Source organism: Thamnophis sirtalis, unplaced genomic scaffold (genome assembly GCF_051295495.1).
Source record: "Thamnophis sirtalis isolate CommonGarterSnake01/CBP01778 unplaced genomic scaffold, rThaSir2_p1.2 scaffold_9, whole genome shotgun sequence".
Classification (NCBI taxonomy): domain Eukaryota; kingdom Metazoa; phylum Chordata; class Lepidosauria; order Squamata; family Natricidae; genus Thamnophis; species Thamnophis sirtalis.
In genome coordinates, this window is record NW_028261389.1 from 60,062,411 (window position 1) to 60,082,179 (window position 19,769).

General features: G+C 37.3%; 1 protein-coding gene across 1 annotated transcript in view; it reads right to left on the reverse strand.

The window, feature by feature from the left end:
* Window positions 1-850: 850 nt before the first annotated feature.
* Window positions 851-19,769, reverse strand: part of WASL (WASP like actin nucleation promoting factor) — a 33,956-nt gene continuing 15,037 nt past the window's right edge. Inside the window, exons 3-11 of the mRNA XM_087723683.1 lie at window positions 17,182-17,268; window positions 16,721-16,817; window positions 13,523-13,546; window positions 10,367-10,535; window positions 9,664-9,706; window positions 9,327-9,480; window positions 6,506-7,017; window positions 5,286-5,394; window positions 851-3,571 (exon numbers count right to left, since the gene is read on the reverse strand). Of these exons, the coding sequence (XP_087579809.1) occupies window positions 3,510-3,571; window positions 5,286-5,394; window positions 6,506-7,017; window positions 9,327-9,480; window positions 9,664-9,706; window positions 10,367-10,535; window positions 13,523-13,546; window positions 16,721-16,817; window positions 17,182-17,268 (1,257 nt within the window). The 3' untranslated portion in view covers window positions 851-3,509. The remainder of the gene's footprint in view (window positions 3,572-5,285; window positions 5,395-6,505; window positions 7,018-9,326; window positions 9,481-9,663; window positions 9,707-10,366; window positions 10,536-13,522; window positions 13,547-16,720; window positions 16,818-17,181; window positions 17,269-19,769) is intronic.

Genomic DNA, 19,769 nt, shown 5'->3' on the forward strand with positions numbered 1-19,769 from the left:
TGAATTTTCTGATTCTCTCCACTTCTGTTTCCTGGCAGGCTCTGTTGCAGGACCACAGCTTCGCCACCAGATTAGCTGCCTTGTTAGAAATGTACAATCTCAGGTCACTCTTTGGTTTCTTTTGTAGTGGTGAAGAAAGTCTGCTTAGGGTACTTAGTAAGACGGGGAAGGCCATTCAGTTGAGCCATTTTATCCTATTCTTATGGGAAAAATGAAGCTGAGGGTAGCTCACTAACATGGGCACTGATGCCTCTTCCTTCTTTTAATCCCACAGCAAGATCACACCAACGATGGATGAACCGATAAACTCCATGCTGATGGACCTTTCTGTTTTTTACTGGACGGCTGGAGGGATGTTTCCCTCTTTAACCAACATTTCTGGGATTTCCTTTCTGGTTGCATGGATGGGAAAATGTTCTCCCAAAGTAAAGCACCATCTCTTATGTTTCCTTTCAGTGGAGAAGTTGTTGGAGGCCTTTGGCCTCATGCTCAGAAGCCTTCTTCAGCAGTCTCCCACCACAGAGCAGCTCATTTTTATTCTGAAAGTAAGGGCCCAGCGAGATTCTTGATTCTGGAAATAAGTAAGCATGTCTGAAACAGCTTTTTTTTTGGGGGGGGGGGGGAGGTATCCCTTGTCTCCCATGTTTTCCCTTTGAAAATTTTAGGAAGAAGTATCAGAACATTTATATAATGCCAGCCTTCTAAATTAGCCCATTATAATGCTATAGACATATGTAGGCTATTTGTTGAAGCCATTTTAAGGAAATATCTGGAACAATTTCTGAGCAACACAACCAATTTCAATCCACCCTTTTAAGTGAGGTCATAAAAGTCACACCATACTATTAAACTGAGACAAATTAATTTTATTATGCTTCATGATGAATTGCCACCAGTGCAACATCCTATTCACTGTACATTTCCAAAGAAGAGGAAAAAGAAGAGCCAAAAAGGAAATTCACATACCAAGAAGTTCAATTTGATGAAATGGAAAACTGAATGATTGAGATGTTTTCAGAGTACAAGTTGCTAGATGCTATTGTCTAAGTGCAATGTTCAGAGTCCTCAGGCTCATTCACTACTTGGCAAGGCTGTTACACAGACAGTCAATTTAACTGATGCAAAGGCTGCCCTGGCTGCAAGAGTTAGCAGTAGTGATTCAATGACAAGAAACATTGCCTCCTGCCCACACTGAGAGCAAGAAAGTAGAAACATGCAGCTGTGACCTTAAATCTAATTGTAACTGCGGTCATGCTTTAAATTAAAACCATACAATATGCTATTGAAAGCAAAACAGTTGAATGTTGTGCAATAACGTAGATATACTTTCTATTGGGGAGGGGAAAGTATTAGGTAAGTGATTAATGGATTACATAAGTATCCTCAAAATAGTATCTCTTTTCAAACTCTTCCAACTTTAGAAGCATGTGCTTAATTTAACAGTAATATTGCTGTAGACCAATTGAGCAATATCAACTCTTTAAATGCCCCTCTATGAAACTAGAGCAGAAATCCTATAGGCTGTACTGTAGGCCACTAACATTTTCTGTCATGTGCATAACTTTTAACCCATTTCCATAGCATCATTACATACTCACAAACCTCAAGCACACTAGCAGTAATGCTAACTGAAAAGTTGTTCTAGCACAAAGCAGCGCTGGAGATTCAACTGAAATGAAGATGCTTTGAAAATGTTCCTTTCCAAGTTGTTTGCATCAAATTAAAGTTATTCCCTTTGGAATAAACTTCTGCTTACCACATCTTCTTTCATCAACATACTCTTTAAATCCCATCCTTACAGGATTAAAAACCCAAATACTAGACACACATTATAATTGCATTAAACGTCCAGGCCAAATCATGCAGGTCCAGCCTGCCAAGATCAGGCCAACACTGGATTTCAATAAAGTTAATTCCATCCAATATGTCCTGGATAGAAGAAAAATGAAGAAGGAAGCAAGCAGGGATTAATTGTACTCCAAGAATGTCTCACTTGAAACCACCTGCATTTATTAAGTGTATTCTTATTGTGAATAGAGTATTAGCATTGATAAAGCTTATCTTAAATGCAATACTGCATGAAAAATAAGCAGATAGTCCAAATAGTAAGTCTCCTAGTAAAGATGAAAAATTAAAACAAAAACTCCAATTTTCCCATCATATATTGGAATGCAATTCCAAATGCAGGACCACCCAACTTTTAAGACCATATCCCTTATTTCTAGTGAAATACTGCAATGTGCAAATTTGGTATATAAAAAACAGTGGCTTATAAACCTTGTAGTAGTGAATCTCTTCCCCTCAAAGCAAAAGACAAATAGTTCAATTAACTGTTTATTCTTGCTTTGAAGTCTAGAAATTTAGAGTCAAAAGGAAACAAGGCAACAGTGACCCACATGCTTGAATAGGAGCCCATGAGAAATACTGTATCTGATAGAAGAGTGCCCACCCACTGATCTGGATAACACAAACAGAGGCCAGGTTCAGAAAAACGGAAATATCAGCAAGATGCTCATTGGCCTTCTAGCAACAGTATTTATCATCTAGTGTTGTCACAATCAAAAAAGTATAGGTTTAAGGCTCCATCTCTATTTATTTTAGTTATAGGATCGTGTCTAACTGTGTTGACATGTCCCATAATCCATGAAAACTGCAGAGTTACACTACTTAAGTTCATTTATTAGCATACCAATGCCCTACATTAAAAAAAATTAATTTACAACCATTATTATTCAAAGCAAACATCAACTACAGCCCTTCAGTAAAAAACCTTATATAAAAATAAATAACGACTGCAGCAGTTGCCAAAACTTCTCTTTGTCATGAACAACAGTTGGGAAAAGTCACAAAGGTGGTTTCTATCAGATTTATTGACCAAACAGACTATTCTTAAATTCAGTATTCAGGTATCAAAGCTCTGATATAGGCAACAATGCTCCAGATCAGGGAAAAATTTCATGATCACTTAATTTTTCTAGTGATTGCTTTACAGCTTGAAGACTAAATCTGAATGGTAGTGTTATGAATTGAAATGCTCTTCATTTTATCAGCCTCATCCATGAAGCAGTTTCCCAGATGAAGCGGCTAAAACTAGGAGCTGCATTGCTTAAAGTATGTAGTGCTATATTAGGTTTTAATAAGAAAATCTAGATACAGAAAAAGTAGGGTATGAAAATAGTGTTTTCCTTCTTGCAATTATAACTAAATACATTTAAGGTGTGTTTGTCAATCTCACATATTACATTAAAACTCCCTTATTGATGGAATGGAAAGTATTCACATGTACACTAGGCATCCGATGTAAACTTTTACATAAGGGAGTAGCCTTGTATAGGATGACAAACCTTTACAGATTAAATGAGGTATTGCACAGATTAATAAAAAAGCAAAAGGCAACAAAAATATACAGTAAATTGGTAAAACATTTACATGATAATTTTACAGAATCCATAAACAGAAAGTAGTTTAGTATTTCACCGTAAAAATATATATAAGATATAATATATTGATCAGTCATCCCACTCATCATCATCTTCAAAGTCTTCTTCATCATCTTCATCCTCATCTTCATCTGTTGATACAAAAATAGTTATTTGGAAAGAACTTAGTAACTAAGACAAATATTGGTAAAATTATTGTGGTGGGTATCAATTAACCAGCATTTGTTCCATTAAAGATAAATGTCTATGTAAATTGGGACCAGGCGTTAGATGAAACAATCACACACTAAAGGCATAAACTTGACTTCTAATTGATACTGTATTTTTCAGAGTATAAGACGCTCCTAGATTTTGGGGAGGAAAACAAGGGAAAAATATCTGCCTCTGCCTCTCAGCAATTTGCCTCCTTGCAACAAGCAGTACAGACAATACTGTTTGTAGTGTTATATTTCAGACTATACTTGTACAGATGCTGTTAAAATTCATGTGCTTTCTGAAAGTATATTCTCTGCTATTTAAAAGAATAGCACTTTTTAAAACAATAACATGGGCCTCTTCAGATCAAGCATTTATTTTAAAAAGCTTCTTCATTTTGTTAAGTTGTCTAGAATAATAATAAAGCAGTCTTTTTAAAAATGTCTAATAATTTGAACATTCTATAGGCATTTATAGTTGTTAACTTACCTCCTTGCAGCAAATTGATTAGCACAAGAAAAAATAATCTGCCTCCCAGCAATTTGCCAAGTTTCACTTTCAATTTCTCCCGATTATCAGCTGTTACAGGCTGCAGGGATTGCTATAGCTTATTGAAGCCTCCGCAAGCCCCCGTTTGCTGCAAAGAGGTAAATTGCTGGGACGCACAGGCAAAAGGGTTGGGGCTGGTGGGTGGGTGGGTCTACATTCAGTGTATAAGACGCACCCAAATTTTCACCCTCTTTTTTGGGGGGGGAGGTGCGTCTTATACTCCGAAAAATTCGGTAAGTGAAGGCCTTAATGAAGAAGTTGTTTTGGGTTCAGGATTGCCCTGCTCTTTCAGTGACTCTCCGCCAACTTGCTAGGAGAAGAAAAAGCTAACAGTTGAATTTAAGTTTAATTGACCAAAGTATGAGATTCCGTTTTTAGAAGTGTTGTCTCAGTTTTGATTGTGAAAAAGGGAAGCACAGGTTAAAAACTCATGGCCATGAGTAAAAAGCTTAAGTTTGTTGTTAAAAAGGGTCACCCAGTTAACTTGACTGCTAAAGTGATAAATTATTCATTATGCAAAAAAGAGATATTAATTAAATTTTAATATTTGGCTAAGTACTCATGCATTGACAAACACATCGACAAAGCTGGAGACTGAGCTCGCTAGATTTATGAATATCTCTTAATCATTTGTCAATCTAATCAATGATTTCTGGCCAACAGGTTATTCAAGAAAAGGAAACCTATTTCCTGCATCATCATTACTCTTTGCATTTCCTCTTATGCAATGTTTTATTCCCATTTCAAAAACAGAATATCCTGATTCCTTCCTTCTTTTCTTCCAAAGAGGCGACACAGCAAAACTAATCAAAGTGGTTAAGCATTTGTTTGATTGTTTAGCTTGGAGACCTATTATTGTTGGGATCTCCATAACCCAGAACTTTGTCATTCACTCTTAAAACCATTTCTTTAAACATTCAGCTTTATGGATCTTAATGACCCAAAGCTAAAAGATTATTCCTTCCATGAAACTTCTCAAAGAGAATAAAACAGATTAGACTTTGCTTCAGGAGATGCTGAGCATCTAGTACTGCTGCAGAGATAAAAGCTAAGTTATTTCCTACGTGATGGAGTAAATCAAATATTGATTTCCTGACCTACCTGAAGAATGAATGGCTTTGCTCCTTTTCTGCATAACTTCCATTAGTGCACCCACAATACCTGATGTAGGTGCAGATGTAGTTGGTACAGTCTCTGTGCCATCAGATACCTTACGCAATATTAAATATATAAGAATGAATACAACAGCAATAAACATCTCATAGTTTTTCAGAAGCCTGAAATATTTATTTTTTATATATCCTTTATTATTTTTATAAATAACTCAAGAGGGTGAACATACCTAATCTCCCTTCCTCCTATTTTTCCTACAAAAACCCTGTGAGGTAGTTGGGGGGAGGGGGGGAGAGAGGGAGGGAGAGGGAGACAGACAGACAGACACAGATAGACATACAGACAGGACCAAAGTCCCACAGCCAGACGTTCTAAACTAAGAAAAACCAGGCTGATAAAAGCATTAGATGTTTAAAATCAACTACATTTTAGAGTTCTAAGGTAATAGTTTATGATATTTAGGACGCAGATTTTTGTACATAAAGCATTAAACATCAGCAACTTTGAAAAAGCTCCAAAATGAACTTTCTTTGAAAGTTTCTTAAAAAGACAACTAGAGAAAAGATCAATTGAACAGAGGAAGATGAACAATGAACCTCAAAACTTAAGATCTAAATTGCCTTGTTTTGTTTTGGTTCACCTCATCTAGAGCACAGAAAGGACAACTCTTACTTATTTGGCAAATTCATTTAGTTATTATTCAAACATATTGTAGAAGGTATAGTATATAAGATGATTTTGTTTTGACTGAGGAAATCTTCCCTGCTATAGCTTACCATTTTCTTTCATTATTGGTTTAATTTAGAGGCATTTGACTTTTGTCAAATAATTTGGAAATAATAACCAATCATCAAATTTCCAAAGCTTGTAAACACCCTTGCATCTGCCTGCACCCTCCCATCACACCCTCCCCCACCAGGCAGCAGCCACTTACCTGTCTATCAGCACAAGACTTGCCACTTCCAGCTGACTTCCCCTCTTTTGGGAAGCCTGCAGAAAGTTTTCTTGCCTAACAACTGTGGGATTTGGGTAGCAACAGCATGACTGCAAGACTGTCAATGCCAAGTGATGCAGTCATGCTTTGCAACCACATTGTTTAGCAATAGAAATTCCACTCCCAATTGCTATTGTAAGTCGAGGACTGCCTATAGAGGAAAATGGCTTTAAAAATAATCTAGAAATTTGAAGCCAGAAAGAATGATACTCACCGACTTCAGCTGTATACCTTGTCGTATTTGATCAAGTAGTGCATCTCTTCCGGTACAGGAGACTGGACGATTGTTTTGTTCTACTTTTTTTAATTGGGCACCTTCTTTTATTTGATTTAAAAGAGCTGTTTTATTTGCTGAAGGAGCTGGAAGCTGATGGTCAGCCTCTACTGGAAGACCAGGGGGAGGAGGAGGACCAGGAGGTGGTGGTGGAGGTGGTGGTGGTGGAGGCCCACAAGAAACACCTAATGGGGGAGGAGGGGGAGGAGGGGGGGCAGAGGGTGCAGAAGAATGAACTGGTGGAGGAGGATATATCCTGTTTGGTGGCGGTGGTGGCATTATAGAACCAGGTCTAGAAGGAGGTGGGGGAGGGGGTGCTGTTATTGGAGCTCTCGAAGGAGGTGGGGGAGGGGCTCCTCTTCCCCTAGCAGGTGGAGGAGGGGGTCCTGAGCTATGTGGTGGTGGTGGGGGAGGAGGTGGACCGCCTCTAGATGGTGGAGGTGGTGGTGGAGCTGAAAGTAAAAGCAATCCAAAGACACAGAAGAGTATTTATTCACTATGAGACAGCTATCTGAAGCAGATACTGACAGTATTCAAAATACACCAATTATCTTAAAAGTATTCTTCCATACATCACATACTCCCTGAAGATGCTCTTAAATTATGTTTAACTTTCTGCCACTCACATTTATTGGTGAAATCTGTTAAAAAGAGATGATCATACTATTTTCACCAATTATAACAACATGAACTTTTATTTTAATATCTAGTAAATATATTCAATTGGCAACATTTTATATAAATGTTATATTCTGCTGCCAATGTTGTAATCTATGGAAAGGTTTGATTTTCATAACTTATTTGTTTTGAAAAAGTCATTCTGAAAAAATGTAAAGCATAATAAAATTTAAAACATAAAGCAAAATACATATCACTATATCTCCAACCCCATAAAATGATCAACAGAAGCACTGGAATTATGTTCTGTTATAGCTCAAAGATAGAGCCAATATATTACCATAACTTGGAAGCTAAAAGTATATAGATCAATTTGGGTAAGATGTGCAGAAAACTCCAGGTAGTTAAAACAAGGAAACACATGGGCAAGATGCAAGACAAAATGTGAAGCTTCATTATCATCTTCTTTGGTGCTTATCATTTCAGAAGAGTCAGAATAATGAAAAACCTAAGCAAACTTTCAAATATTTTACACCCAATTTTCTATGCACAATCCCCACCACATACTAAACAGTTTGGTCACAAAGCCATTGGTAAATGCATTTCATTCAGCTACGACTAGTATTGATTGTCATTTGTAAGTAGAGGGGCTTGCTATTAGAATACATATAAACACGTTAAGAAAAATCAGCTACACAAAATAGTTTAATCAAGACCTCAAGATACAAGCATTCAAGCAGTGATCATTTCTTATTATACAAGACTTACACATAGACTGCAAATACTGAATTGGGGAAGTATTGAGATAAGTCAGTTAGTATCCTTAGCAAGATTAATTAGTGTCACTGTACCTAGCATAGTTATGTATACAACTCATAGCTGAAACTTAAATGCTAATACCATGTTTACCCAAAAGGAAGACAACTCTGAAAGAAGAATGGATAGAGGCAACCCTATGAATCCAGAGAAAAGATTATGTACCATGCTTCCTTCTCTTTCCAAATGGGGATTGCCAATTAAAGCTGAAAATATCATGGAGCTTTCCTGCCATTGACACGGTTTATATGGGTATATATGCACATATGTAAGTTTTGACAAATATGTTATCATAAGCCACACTTTTTTAAAAAAGGCAAAACTGGGTGAATGGAACTTGGAAGAGACCCAAATCTATCTAATTAATCCAAGCTAATTGCCCCTGTAAAAGATATTCCATTATAAAACAAACTGGATTCCAAGTGGATGCATCAATCAGTCTCTTTCACACAGGAATATACAAGTCATATATAAACTACCTTTCCTTCTTTCCTTCCATCCAAAATGTGAAAAAAATAGCAACTAATGTGGCTAGCCGCTAGAGAATAAAGGGACTGGGCTGACATGAAGAAAGGGGAAAGCTAATTCTTCTTCTCTCTCCAATACATGTATACCTTATTAATTCATAGTTAATTATTTTGGGGGGAGGAATTGTCTTCCTATTAAGTAAAAAGGTACATGAAAACTAAAAAGACTAGAATTCATACATACCACTGCAGCGTGATGGGCCTAGATTATAAATGTAGCATATATTAACTTTCACTGAAGTTTAGCACGTTCCCTCATATCTTACATTCAACCAAATGAGACTGATACTATACTGCACGACCCTCACACTAGCATGATAAAATATTCATATAGTCAGTGCTCATACAATGTTAAGTATTGTAATAATATTATAATTATTATTTGTTGTCCTAATAATATTATAATTATTATTTGTTGTTGAATTATATTCAACCATTAAAGACATTTGATGATGATAATGATAAATGAATGAAGATTTATAGAAGTTTTATTTTAAGTTTTGAATTCTTATTTTTGGCTTTGTTGTTCCACTGGGGAAATATCAAGATATTTGTTGAAATGAATTGTAGCAATATTTTATAGGCTACAGTTTGTGGCTCAAATAATAAAAAACATTCTCTGTAGTATAATATAATATATTTGCAAATCTGGCTCAGTACTATAATTGTATTTTAACAATGTGCAAATATATTTTTAAATCAAGAGAACATTTTTAAAATTACCCTATTTAAATATTCTAAATCTTATGTAGAGATTAAAAAGCTTAATCAATAGTCTGCATTAATAAAAGAAGTCTCACCTTGTCTACGCAACTCATTTTTAATTGCTTCAACTCCTCCTGTTTTTTCAATAAAATCATATATAGCCTTGGAAGTTTCTTTGTCTTTCAGCTGAGCCTCTGAAATTCCACACATATCGAATAGGTGTTTCAGTTCTGGATCCAAATTGTTAACCTACCAGAAATATTATCAGAGATAATTGCAAACTCATTCTTGTAACTAAATGTGACATAATTTGTATAAAAATGTCCCCACAAATTACTGAATTCTACACAAGGGAACAATGCTAAAAGTAGTCAGAAAAATTAAGTTTCATATGTTAAAAGACTAATGTAAATCTTTACCATGCTTACTTACATCAAAACCTGTGTTTGGGTCCCAGCCAACATGGCCAATGTGTCTGAAAACAAGGAAATAAGGAAGAAGAAAAAAGCTTTAGATACATGAAGTTAAGACAACTGCAATATAGTAAATAACTGGCAAGGTAATAAACAGTTGCTATAATTATTTCCCTGATCTGAGAAAAAGATGGAAAATGTTAACATAATAATGAAATGAATTCTACACTTAATTCTATAGATTCCAAAATGGCTTAGAATTTTCTTGACAGGACTAATCAAACCATAAATTTATCAAATACCATCATCTTGACATTCATCTTCCCTAAAATTAGCAAATGGTGAGACTCTCAAGTGAAGGAAGATAAGCACTATACATATAATTGCTTTCAAAGAAAGATATATAATTTAATACTGTACTGGTTTTGTCTTCTATTAAGAGTTCACCACCTTTCTTTGTTCCACTTTCTTTCTGTGGATTCAATATTATGTTTTCTTATACTAACACTTTTTCATTTCACTACATAAGCCATCAAGGCTTTGATTTTTAAATGAAGCACTAAAAGGGTAATTATTGTAGGACACTTAATACGAGGAACTCTTGCTGTGCAGGTAGGATTATGTAACTGCTTGGTTTTTCTACTGAAATGCAAAGAAACACATCTGTGAGGTTTTGGGTTTTGTAAAATTAAAATGTTAACAAATTAAACAGGCATTCTTACTGGAAGTTGCTTGGAGTTCCAATATCTGCCTTTGTCAATTTTTTCTTTTTTGCTTTTCCCTTTTTCTTCTCTTTGGTATAGGCAATATTGTTGACTTGTGAACCATGAAATCTATTAGTAGTGATTTCTGGATTTTTGATGTCAACAGTTGCCATTGGCAGACTTGGACCTGTAAGTAAACAAACTAGACTGTATGCTTGATTTGAATTGATTTTTCTTTCTTTTGATAAACTGCTGGTTTCAGTATTCAAAAGCATTGTAGAATGTTTAAAAACAAGGAAATATTATATATAAAAGAAAGGTTCCTAAGAATATATTTCAAAGTTTTTGAATCAACTAGTGCACGGGTGTCAAACTTGCTGCGTCACGTTGCAGTCACGTGATGTTTTGCCCATTATCGGAGTTGGGGTGGGCGTGGCCTGCGCGTGATGCATCCAGCCTGTGGGCCGCCAGTTTGACACCCCTGACCTAGTAAATGCTCCAACAGTACATATCAACATGAGTGCAGAAAAAGGTATGAATCTTATGAGTGTTTGATTAAAATTCAGAAATTATAAACAGATTTTGAATACACATAATAGCTAATTTATTTTAGGGTAGAATCCTAAACAGTTTAGAAATTAGACACTCTATTTAGTTGACTTACATCGATGTACTACTAGGAAAGAATACTAAGCAAACTGTTCACTAGCAATTTATCAATTAATAACCTATATAGAGAAAGTTTTAGTCTGTTAAGAAACAAACTATTCACTCTAATTAGAATTTGTCTGTCCATAAGGCACACACAAATATAAGGAATTTCCACTTCTAGCACTGCTATATCCAACACAGAAACCCCTGCCATCACAACATAAGCGCTTTTCCATCAGCAAAAGTTAGTGAACATCAAAGACGTCTATGAGTTCATCCTTTGAACAATTTGACAATATAGTAGCTACAAATATCCAGTATGGTAGGTTGATATCTTATCCATCTGTAGGTTTTCTCAAAACATAAAATGTCATGTTTCTGAGATCCTGGGTATTCCCCAGCTGCTCTTAAAAAAGGGTAGTCTTTCATACAGTAAATCAGTTTCTAATTCATCACATATATTAAAAATGAAAACTCCAGAATATAAAAACTAATTCTGTTAAATTCCCATTTTCACTCTAATAAATGCTTCATACACAGTATTTTTTTTGTTACCAACAGGATTGGAAATATAAAGCTGAAGAATTTATAGATTATAGGTAATCCTTGATTTACAACCAAATTGGTCCTGAAATTTTGATTGCCAAGCAATGTGGTGGTTAAGTGAGTCATCAAAATAAGAATCCAATTTTAATGCAGTGAATCACTGTGATTGCAAATGGATTAATCCTGCTTCTCCGTTTTGATTTTGCTTGTTAAAATCTAGCTGGGACTGCAAAATGCTGCAATTATTATAAATGCGAACCGGTTGCCAAATGCCTGAATTGCAATCATGTGACCCCAGAGATGGTGTGACAGTTGTAACTGAGGACAAGTCTAAAGTCACAAAGCATTAGGCTAGAAACTGGGTGACCATGGCTTCTAAAGAGCCGAGGTGGCACAGTGGTTAGAGTGCTGTACTGCAGCCACTTCAGCTGACGGTTCAAATCTCACCGGCTCAAGGTTGACTCAGCCTTCCATCCTTCCGAGGTGGGTGAAATGAGGACCCAGACTGTGGGGGCGATATGCTGACTCTGTAAACCGCTTAGAGAGGGCTGAAAGCCCTATGAAGCGGTATATAAGTCTAACTGCTATTGCTATTGCTATTCTAGTTCTGCCTCAGCCATAAAAGTGGGTGAAACCTTGATCCATGAGTCAGTCACCCCCTCAGGCCAACTCACTTCACAGGGTTGTGATTGGGAAAATAGGAGGAGGAAGGAGGATTATATGTTTGCCACCTTGAGTTGTTTATAAAAATAAAGTTGAAACAAATAAATTAAAAAAATGTTTAAAAAGTTATTAAACAATCTGTGGTAAGTCAAGGACTATCTGAAATTTAGTCAATACCAATTTAGTTCTATTGTGAGGGAGTGTGACTGGGGTTGCTGTCTGCTGTTTTCCAAAGTAGCTGCAGTCATGCAGAGAATCTCTCTCCCCCTTCCTTCAAGTATTCATATTAAATAAATTTGATTACTAAAATAAATTACTAAATAAAATCCCCTCAGAACTGTAGTCACAGGCATCCAAGCCAGTGTTCAAGCTTCTGGCTAATTGATCAACACTGGCATTTTCAAAGTCACGCTGACCTCCAGAGGCAGCCTCGCCTCACCCAGCTTTTGAGCTTAAAAAGCAAATGCTAAGAGAGAGTGGGAAGAGGGATGTGTACAGCAGGAAAGGTGAAAGCAAGTGCCTACAGGGAAGCATAGGCAACATCTGGAGATTGGCAGCTATTACAAGCAGGCAAGAGGATTTTCATTCAATTGCCGGGACCGCAAGCTATGGTGAGCCACATATACTGGTAGGGATCTTGTCTGGAGCTTGGAGGTTCGCCAAGAGCTCAGTAGCAACTAGAAGAGGAACAATCACACTGAAACAGCACCCTGCCCCAATTAGTGCTAAAACTTTTGGAAAAAAGCAAAGGTTGTATGCTACATTATAGACCCTGCAACTTTTGTTTGAATTGAGTTTTAAAAAACTGAGTATAAAGGACCGTGTATTACAGACATATTTATGTGGCAACAGCCACTAGCAAGTCCTCAAAGAGAGAAGGTGATTCTCTGCTGTTGTTGGGGTGCTGCAATAAAGTATTATGTACAGAATTGCTACAGTGTACTGTCCAGTTTTCAGAAAACAAAGACTCCTCCCTCCCACAATTGTTATGATGCTATATTACATAGGTTTCTTCAACTGGTTTGTTAAGTAGTCAAAATTGGCAATTTTGTGTCAATATCAGGCTGCTGAGAAGTGAAAAGGCGTAAATGTAGTGTGAAATTATTACAAAAAAAACCCTCAGATATTTTATTTTTTTCCTACACAGCAACTGAAATTTCTCAGTGAATTTTGAATTATAAAAATTATAAAAAACTATTAGTATCTGAAACCAATTGAAAATATGGGCATTCTAATCATTCTCAGAAATGCACATTAAAGATTGCAGTTATGTAACAATGATGATCATGTTATAGTTATTAATAAAAACCTTACCATTTGGTAGATCTCTCCTTTTCTCTGTTAGGGGGGAAAACACACATGAGTATCATTCCATTCATGCATGAAGTTAAGAAAAAAGCTAATAAATATTTCATCCATTTTAGTAAAGGTTTTAAGTACAGTAATCTCTAATGGCCTATAAATGATTCCAGGTCCTCTACATATGAAATCACTCTGCAGGACCACTATTAACTGGCTTTAAAAGTCAGTTTTCCAGGGTAAAACAGTAAAAAAATAAGAGAAACACACAGACACAACTTGCGGTTAAGAAGTGGCAGATTTTTTAAAAAATTATCTCAACTTTTTAGTACTTCTGGACAGTTTGCCGATCCATTGTTTCTATCTTATAAATACAATACAACTGAATGTATGCAATTTTAGACAAGTAAATAAAAAGAATAACTGACTTGCAGTGTAACATTCCTATAATTACCTCATTTAAAATATATATGCATTTTTAGATTTATAGTTCACAAATTTGTACATATCATACATTTTACCATATTAAAGAGAAGCAATGTCTTATAATATGCAGTAAGATTTTCAACAATTAAAATATTAGATCTACAAATGTTACATATGTAAGAATAAGTTTTTATTTATTTTATCTAAAACTTCAATATATTATAAAATGGATATGCACTAACTCCCCCCAGTATGCAAATTGTATCCAAAAGGACAACAATGCACTTTTTTTAAATAGCTGAGATACTACATCTGAGTTCTTAATTTGAACAAGATAAAATTTAAGATGGATTTTAAACTCTTTTTCTATTTGACTGAAAGCTACTCAGCCTCAAAAAAAATACATTTAAACTTTTTAAAAAAAAAATTAAATGTGCAATAATTTAGTCCCCCATGGCAGGTTATCTCCGTGAAGTGATTTATCTTATCATTTGAAAAAAAATACATCTTGATATAATAAAGGAACAAAAATAGGATGCTCTGTTTATTGTATCGTTTTATATCATTCTAAAATCTTCTCTGTCAGTAAATCTATATTGTAGGAATGAGTGTTGGAAAAGGTCAAAGTACAGAGTCCAATCCCCTACTTCATGCAGAAATTCATATTAAAACATATGGAGACTAGAAGACTCATGGAAAACTTTCTATAATCAGAACTATATCCAGTAGTGTAATACAGACTTAGGAGTCCATCTAGTGGCTAAAGAACTTCTGTTCATTAAAAAAAATGAAAAAAGAAAAGAAAGGCATGACTAAGAACCCTAATAATAACTTTGCCGGAATAGATTTCAAATGTTTCCAATAAATTTTATCTTACATTGATTTTTGAAACAAATTCAAAATTCTATATTGTACGGAAGACACACAAAAATATTCACCCAAATACTAACATAATTTGTAGAAATAGTTTCTTAGAGAATGAGAGGTTAAAGAATTTCCTATATAGCAATAGCAATAGCAGTAGACTTATATACCGCTTCATAGGCCTTTCAGGCCTCTCTAAGCGGTTTACAGAGAGTCAGCATATTGCCCCCAACAATCTGGGTCCTCATTTTACCCACCTCGGAAGGATGGAAGGCTGAGTCAACCCTGAGCCGGTGAGATTTGAACCGCTGACCTGCTGATCTAGCAGTAGCCTGCAGTGCTGCATTTAACCACTGCGCCACCTTGGCTCTATATATATGTAGTTGCTGGTATATATATTTACATATCCATACTATATATAAATACTGTGCAATCTCTGCCCACTGGGTCCTCATTACCCTTACCTAAACAGACAAAAGGAATGAAGCAAAAAAGCAGTGAGAGCAGGAGTGATTTCTGACTTTCTGGCAACTTCCCCATTGAGTTTCTCTGTGGGAAGCTGACAGGAGCATCAGAAATGTTCACCTTTCTTCCTTTTTCATGCTGCCAGGTGGGAGTGAGGGAGGGGGCGCATGGGGTATGTGTTGGAAAGGGGATATCTGGGGCGCCAGAGCTTCCATGTGGTTTTGGGAAAAGTGTGTGAATATGCACAAGATAACGATGCTGCATTGATCGAGGACATTATAGTAGCATGTGTTGGGGAAGTATGGGTTGGGGAAGGGCACCCAAGAGGATCTGTGTGGGTCAAGTGGGATGCTGCATGGTTTGATGGAAATTATACTTAATTCATAATGTAGCTGAACATTAAAAATTAGACAAATGTATCTAGGCAGCTAGGTAATTTCAAGTTCCAGTTCAGTACATTATAATGCAGAAAAAGATGAATGTAGACTAAAAATTCATGAAGAATTAGCCTACCCAGTAGTATATAGTATACATATTTTGTATGTACCTATGTATGTATGAGTGTATAAAATTAAACAGGAAACACATATTTGTGCCACTAAAATACTATATATTTAGTAATATATAGTAAGTAACTTAAGTAAGTTAGGTACAAAAAGCATCTGCCAAGAGAGCAAAATATTAGGGGATTCTTACTTCCTAAGTGAAATGCTCCTCCAGCAGATTTCTTTTGCCAGCACCTTTATTTTTCATTTTTTTTTCAACTACTATGCCATATATTGTTGCTTTGAGCATGTTCAGTTTTGTGCTAAGAAGTCCAATTTATTTATTTATTTTAAACCATTTTTTTCTTTACAAATCCTACTTTGTTTTTTGGTATCCCCATTACTTCTCACTGGCCTGTTTTGCTAAATTACAGTTAGCTTTTATTATTTACATTAACTCTTCTAAGGAAGGAATGATAATATTTAATGAATTAATTCTATAATAGATTACATAGCCACAAAGCTAATTGTTAATAAATGGCTATACATTATATACATAAAACTATGATGCACTGTGTAGAATGATCCATTTTGCACATATCCCAATATGTTCTCTTTTAAATTCAAATTGTGAAAATAATTACTTGTTAATTAATACACAGAAGAGCTTTGAGCAATGATGTTCTTACAGAACTTATTTAAAAAAACAAAAATAAAAAAAAATATTTTATGAAAAGGGGTTTTTTTGAAGCCTAATTTTAGCACAGGGGCAATAGGAGAAGTTCAGGAAGTATGAGCACTGGTCCAATCAACTCTACCTGATGCTGCATTAGTATTGGACAAAGACTCCATTAATTGAAAATCTGTTCAAGCCGAACTGTTATAAAGCAAAGTAGGGAGGGCACAGATTAATTGGGATGAGTACAGCTAGAACTACAAACAAGATAAACAAGCACTGAAAAACTATATGTACCAGATTTTCTCTGCCTTCGTCCAAGCAGGTCCATTATAGTCTTTTGGAATTTTTTAGCTTCTTCTTCATTAGCAAAATTAAGACCCACTTGACATGTCTGAAAAACAATAATGTTCATGATCAACCTAAGACAGGGAATAAAAATATGCAGCTCCTCAGCAGCTCTTATGAAACTATATAAACAAAAAACCTACTGAAGAAAGTAGGCTTCAAATTCCCCCCCCCCCCGTTATTTATTCTTATATCTTTCTAGTATAAGCTAACTAAAAATAAGATTAAAAATAAATTACGTTTTCAGGTAAAAATCAGTCAGTTTTATTTTTGAACACTAAAATGTTTGAAAATAATCAATAGAAATATAGACATCACATAAAATTACTTGATATTTCATAGGTTACTTTAACAAATTTGATTTAATATAAAGTAATCACATTTCCAAATTAACTCCTGAAAATACTTACATCTCCAGCAAAGGTATGAAAATATGCTCTAGGACTATTATATACAAAGTTATTATATAATTCTTGTTCCCACAATTGTTTTCCATCCTGCAAGAGTGAAGAGGGGGAAGAAGGAGAAGGGAAGAAGATACAGACATTGAGACCATAAATTATTGTAAGCAAATATGCATGGATTTATATCTCACCTTTGGACATTCTAAGATTTTACATTCTTTCTGATGGCTTTGCTTCAGATTAAAATTTTATTCTTAAAACATAAAAACTAGTTTAACTTCTTGGTAACCTGTACTTTTGTAGTATAAATTTGAAAATGTGCTACAATCCTCATGTAACTTGTACTGTCTCAGAGCCTATTAAATATAGACAAAATTCAAAGATAGGATATGTAACAGTGTAAACAGACCAGAATTTTTTTTCCTGAAGTTGTAAAAGCGAAAACTAAGCTATTTATACTTTCAGCAAGAAAATGACTGTTGGCTTACCTGAGTGGTTGTTCTCTAGGCGCTGCAGGAGTGTCCAAGCATGGGTTAACTTCAGGTTGCTGCCCAAGGACTGAGTTCAAATCTTTGTGTAGCCACGCCTCCTGTTCCCAACAGAGGCTGTTTTAAAAACGAAGGTATCCGATCCAAAGGTTGCTGTATGAAAACGTCCGTGTCTTATAAGTGCTAAGTCCTGCACCCACACAAGAAACCCTAGGGCGGGGATGGACACTCCTGCAGCAGCTAAAGAACGACCAATCAGGTAATCATTCTCCTAGGCGCTGCTCGGAGTGTCCAAGCATGGGACATACCCAAGCTATGTGGTCCCAGGGTGGGAAGAAGGAATGTCCTGGTTAACAGGGGCCACAAGGACCCGCTGTAAGACCCTCCTTCCAAATGAAGCCTCAGCAAAGGTCTCTAGTCTGTAGTTTCGAATGAATGGAGATGTTGAGGACCAAGTGGCCGCCCGACAGATCTCCTCAATAGGTGCTTGAGTGGTCGAGGCAGCCGTCGTCGCATCGTTCCTCGGGGAGTGCGCTGTTATACGAGGAGGAACAGGCCTGGCTTGTTGTTCGTAGGCCAACTTGATGCATGCGCGCAGCCAGCAACCTATGGTGGAAGATGACACTTTCCTGCCCATGGAAGTAGGTTGGAATGAAATGAAGAACGATTCCGACTTGCGAAAGGAGGCCGTCCTCTTTTTGTACACCCGCACAATGCGGCGCACATCCAGTTTGTGTCAGACCTGCTCCCTGGGATGGCTAGGGTGTGGGGAAAAGTAGCGGAGGAGCACCTCCTGTGTTCTGTGGAATAAGCTGTTCATTTTTGGTAAAAAGGCTGGATCCAATCTCAGAATTACCCTGCCCGAATGTATGATACAAAGGTCCTCCCTAACGGAGAGCGCAGCCAGCTCTGAGATTCTGTGCGCCAAGGTAATGGCTACAAGGAAGGCAATTTTGAGCGACAAATGCGGTAGACTAGCCGAGCAAATAGGTTCGAATGGCTGTGATGTTAGGGTCTGCAAGACAATAGACAAGTCCTAAGTTGGGTAATGATGCCCCATCGGAGGGCGTAAGTTGGTAGCCCCCTTCAGGAAGCTGCAAACCCTTGGGTGTCTGCTGAGCGGTTGAGAATAATCTCTGGACAAGATGGTGGCCAGGGCTGCTGTCTGCCTCCGAAGTGTGCTGGGGGCAAGACCCTTTCCCAAGCCCTCCTATAGAAAGTCCAGAATTTGCAGAATTGTCGCAGCTGTGGCGATGATTTGATGGGAGTGACACCAGGAAGAAAAACTGGTCCATGTCGCATCATAGATCCGCACAGTAGAAGGTCTCGTGGACGCCTGGATGGTGTGGATGACCCTGTCAGAGAGGTTGTCCTGCCTCAGGAGCTCCCCTTCAAGTGCCACACAACCAATTGAAGCCATCGAGGGTCTGGGTGAGGAACGGTCCTCTGGCAGAGGGAGAACTGCTCCTGAGGAATGCGCCAATGCTTGGTCACTGACAGACTGACAAGGTCGGCGAACCAGGACCTCCTTGGCCAGTGCGGAGCCACGAGTAGTACCTCATCCCTCTCCAGCAGGATCTTCCTGATCACCTGAGGTATTAATGGAGGGGCGGGAAGGCATATAGCAGTCTCAGGGGCCAGCAACACCCAAGAGCGTCCGCCCCTTCCGCGTCGGGGCATTGGAACCTTGAAATGAACCGGGGGAGCTGAGCGTTCTCGGGACTGGTAAACAGGTCTAGAACCAGGAGACCGAACCTTTGTGTCAGTTGGTGGAACAGAGATGGATGTAGCTGCCACTCCGAGTTGCTGATGGTTGTCCTGCTCAGCCAGTCTGCTGTCACATTGTCTTCCCCGGAGATGTGGTCTGCCCTCAAGGACCTGAGGTGGCGTTCCGCCCTATGCTCCAATGCCTCTGCCTCTGACATCAGGGCTATTGATCGAGTGCCGCCCTGATGATTGACGTACGCCTTGCTGGCAATTTTGTTCATCAGAATGAGGACATGATGGCCCCCGATGAACCAACGGAAGTGGCGCAGGGCAAGTCTGGCGGCTCTGAGCTCCAGCCAGTTTATGTTGTGGGTGAGCTCTGCCTGCAACCACCTGCCC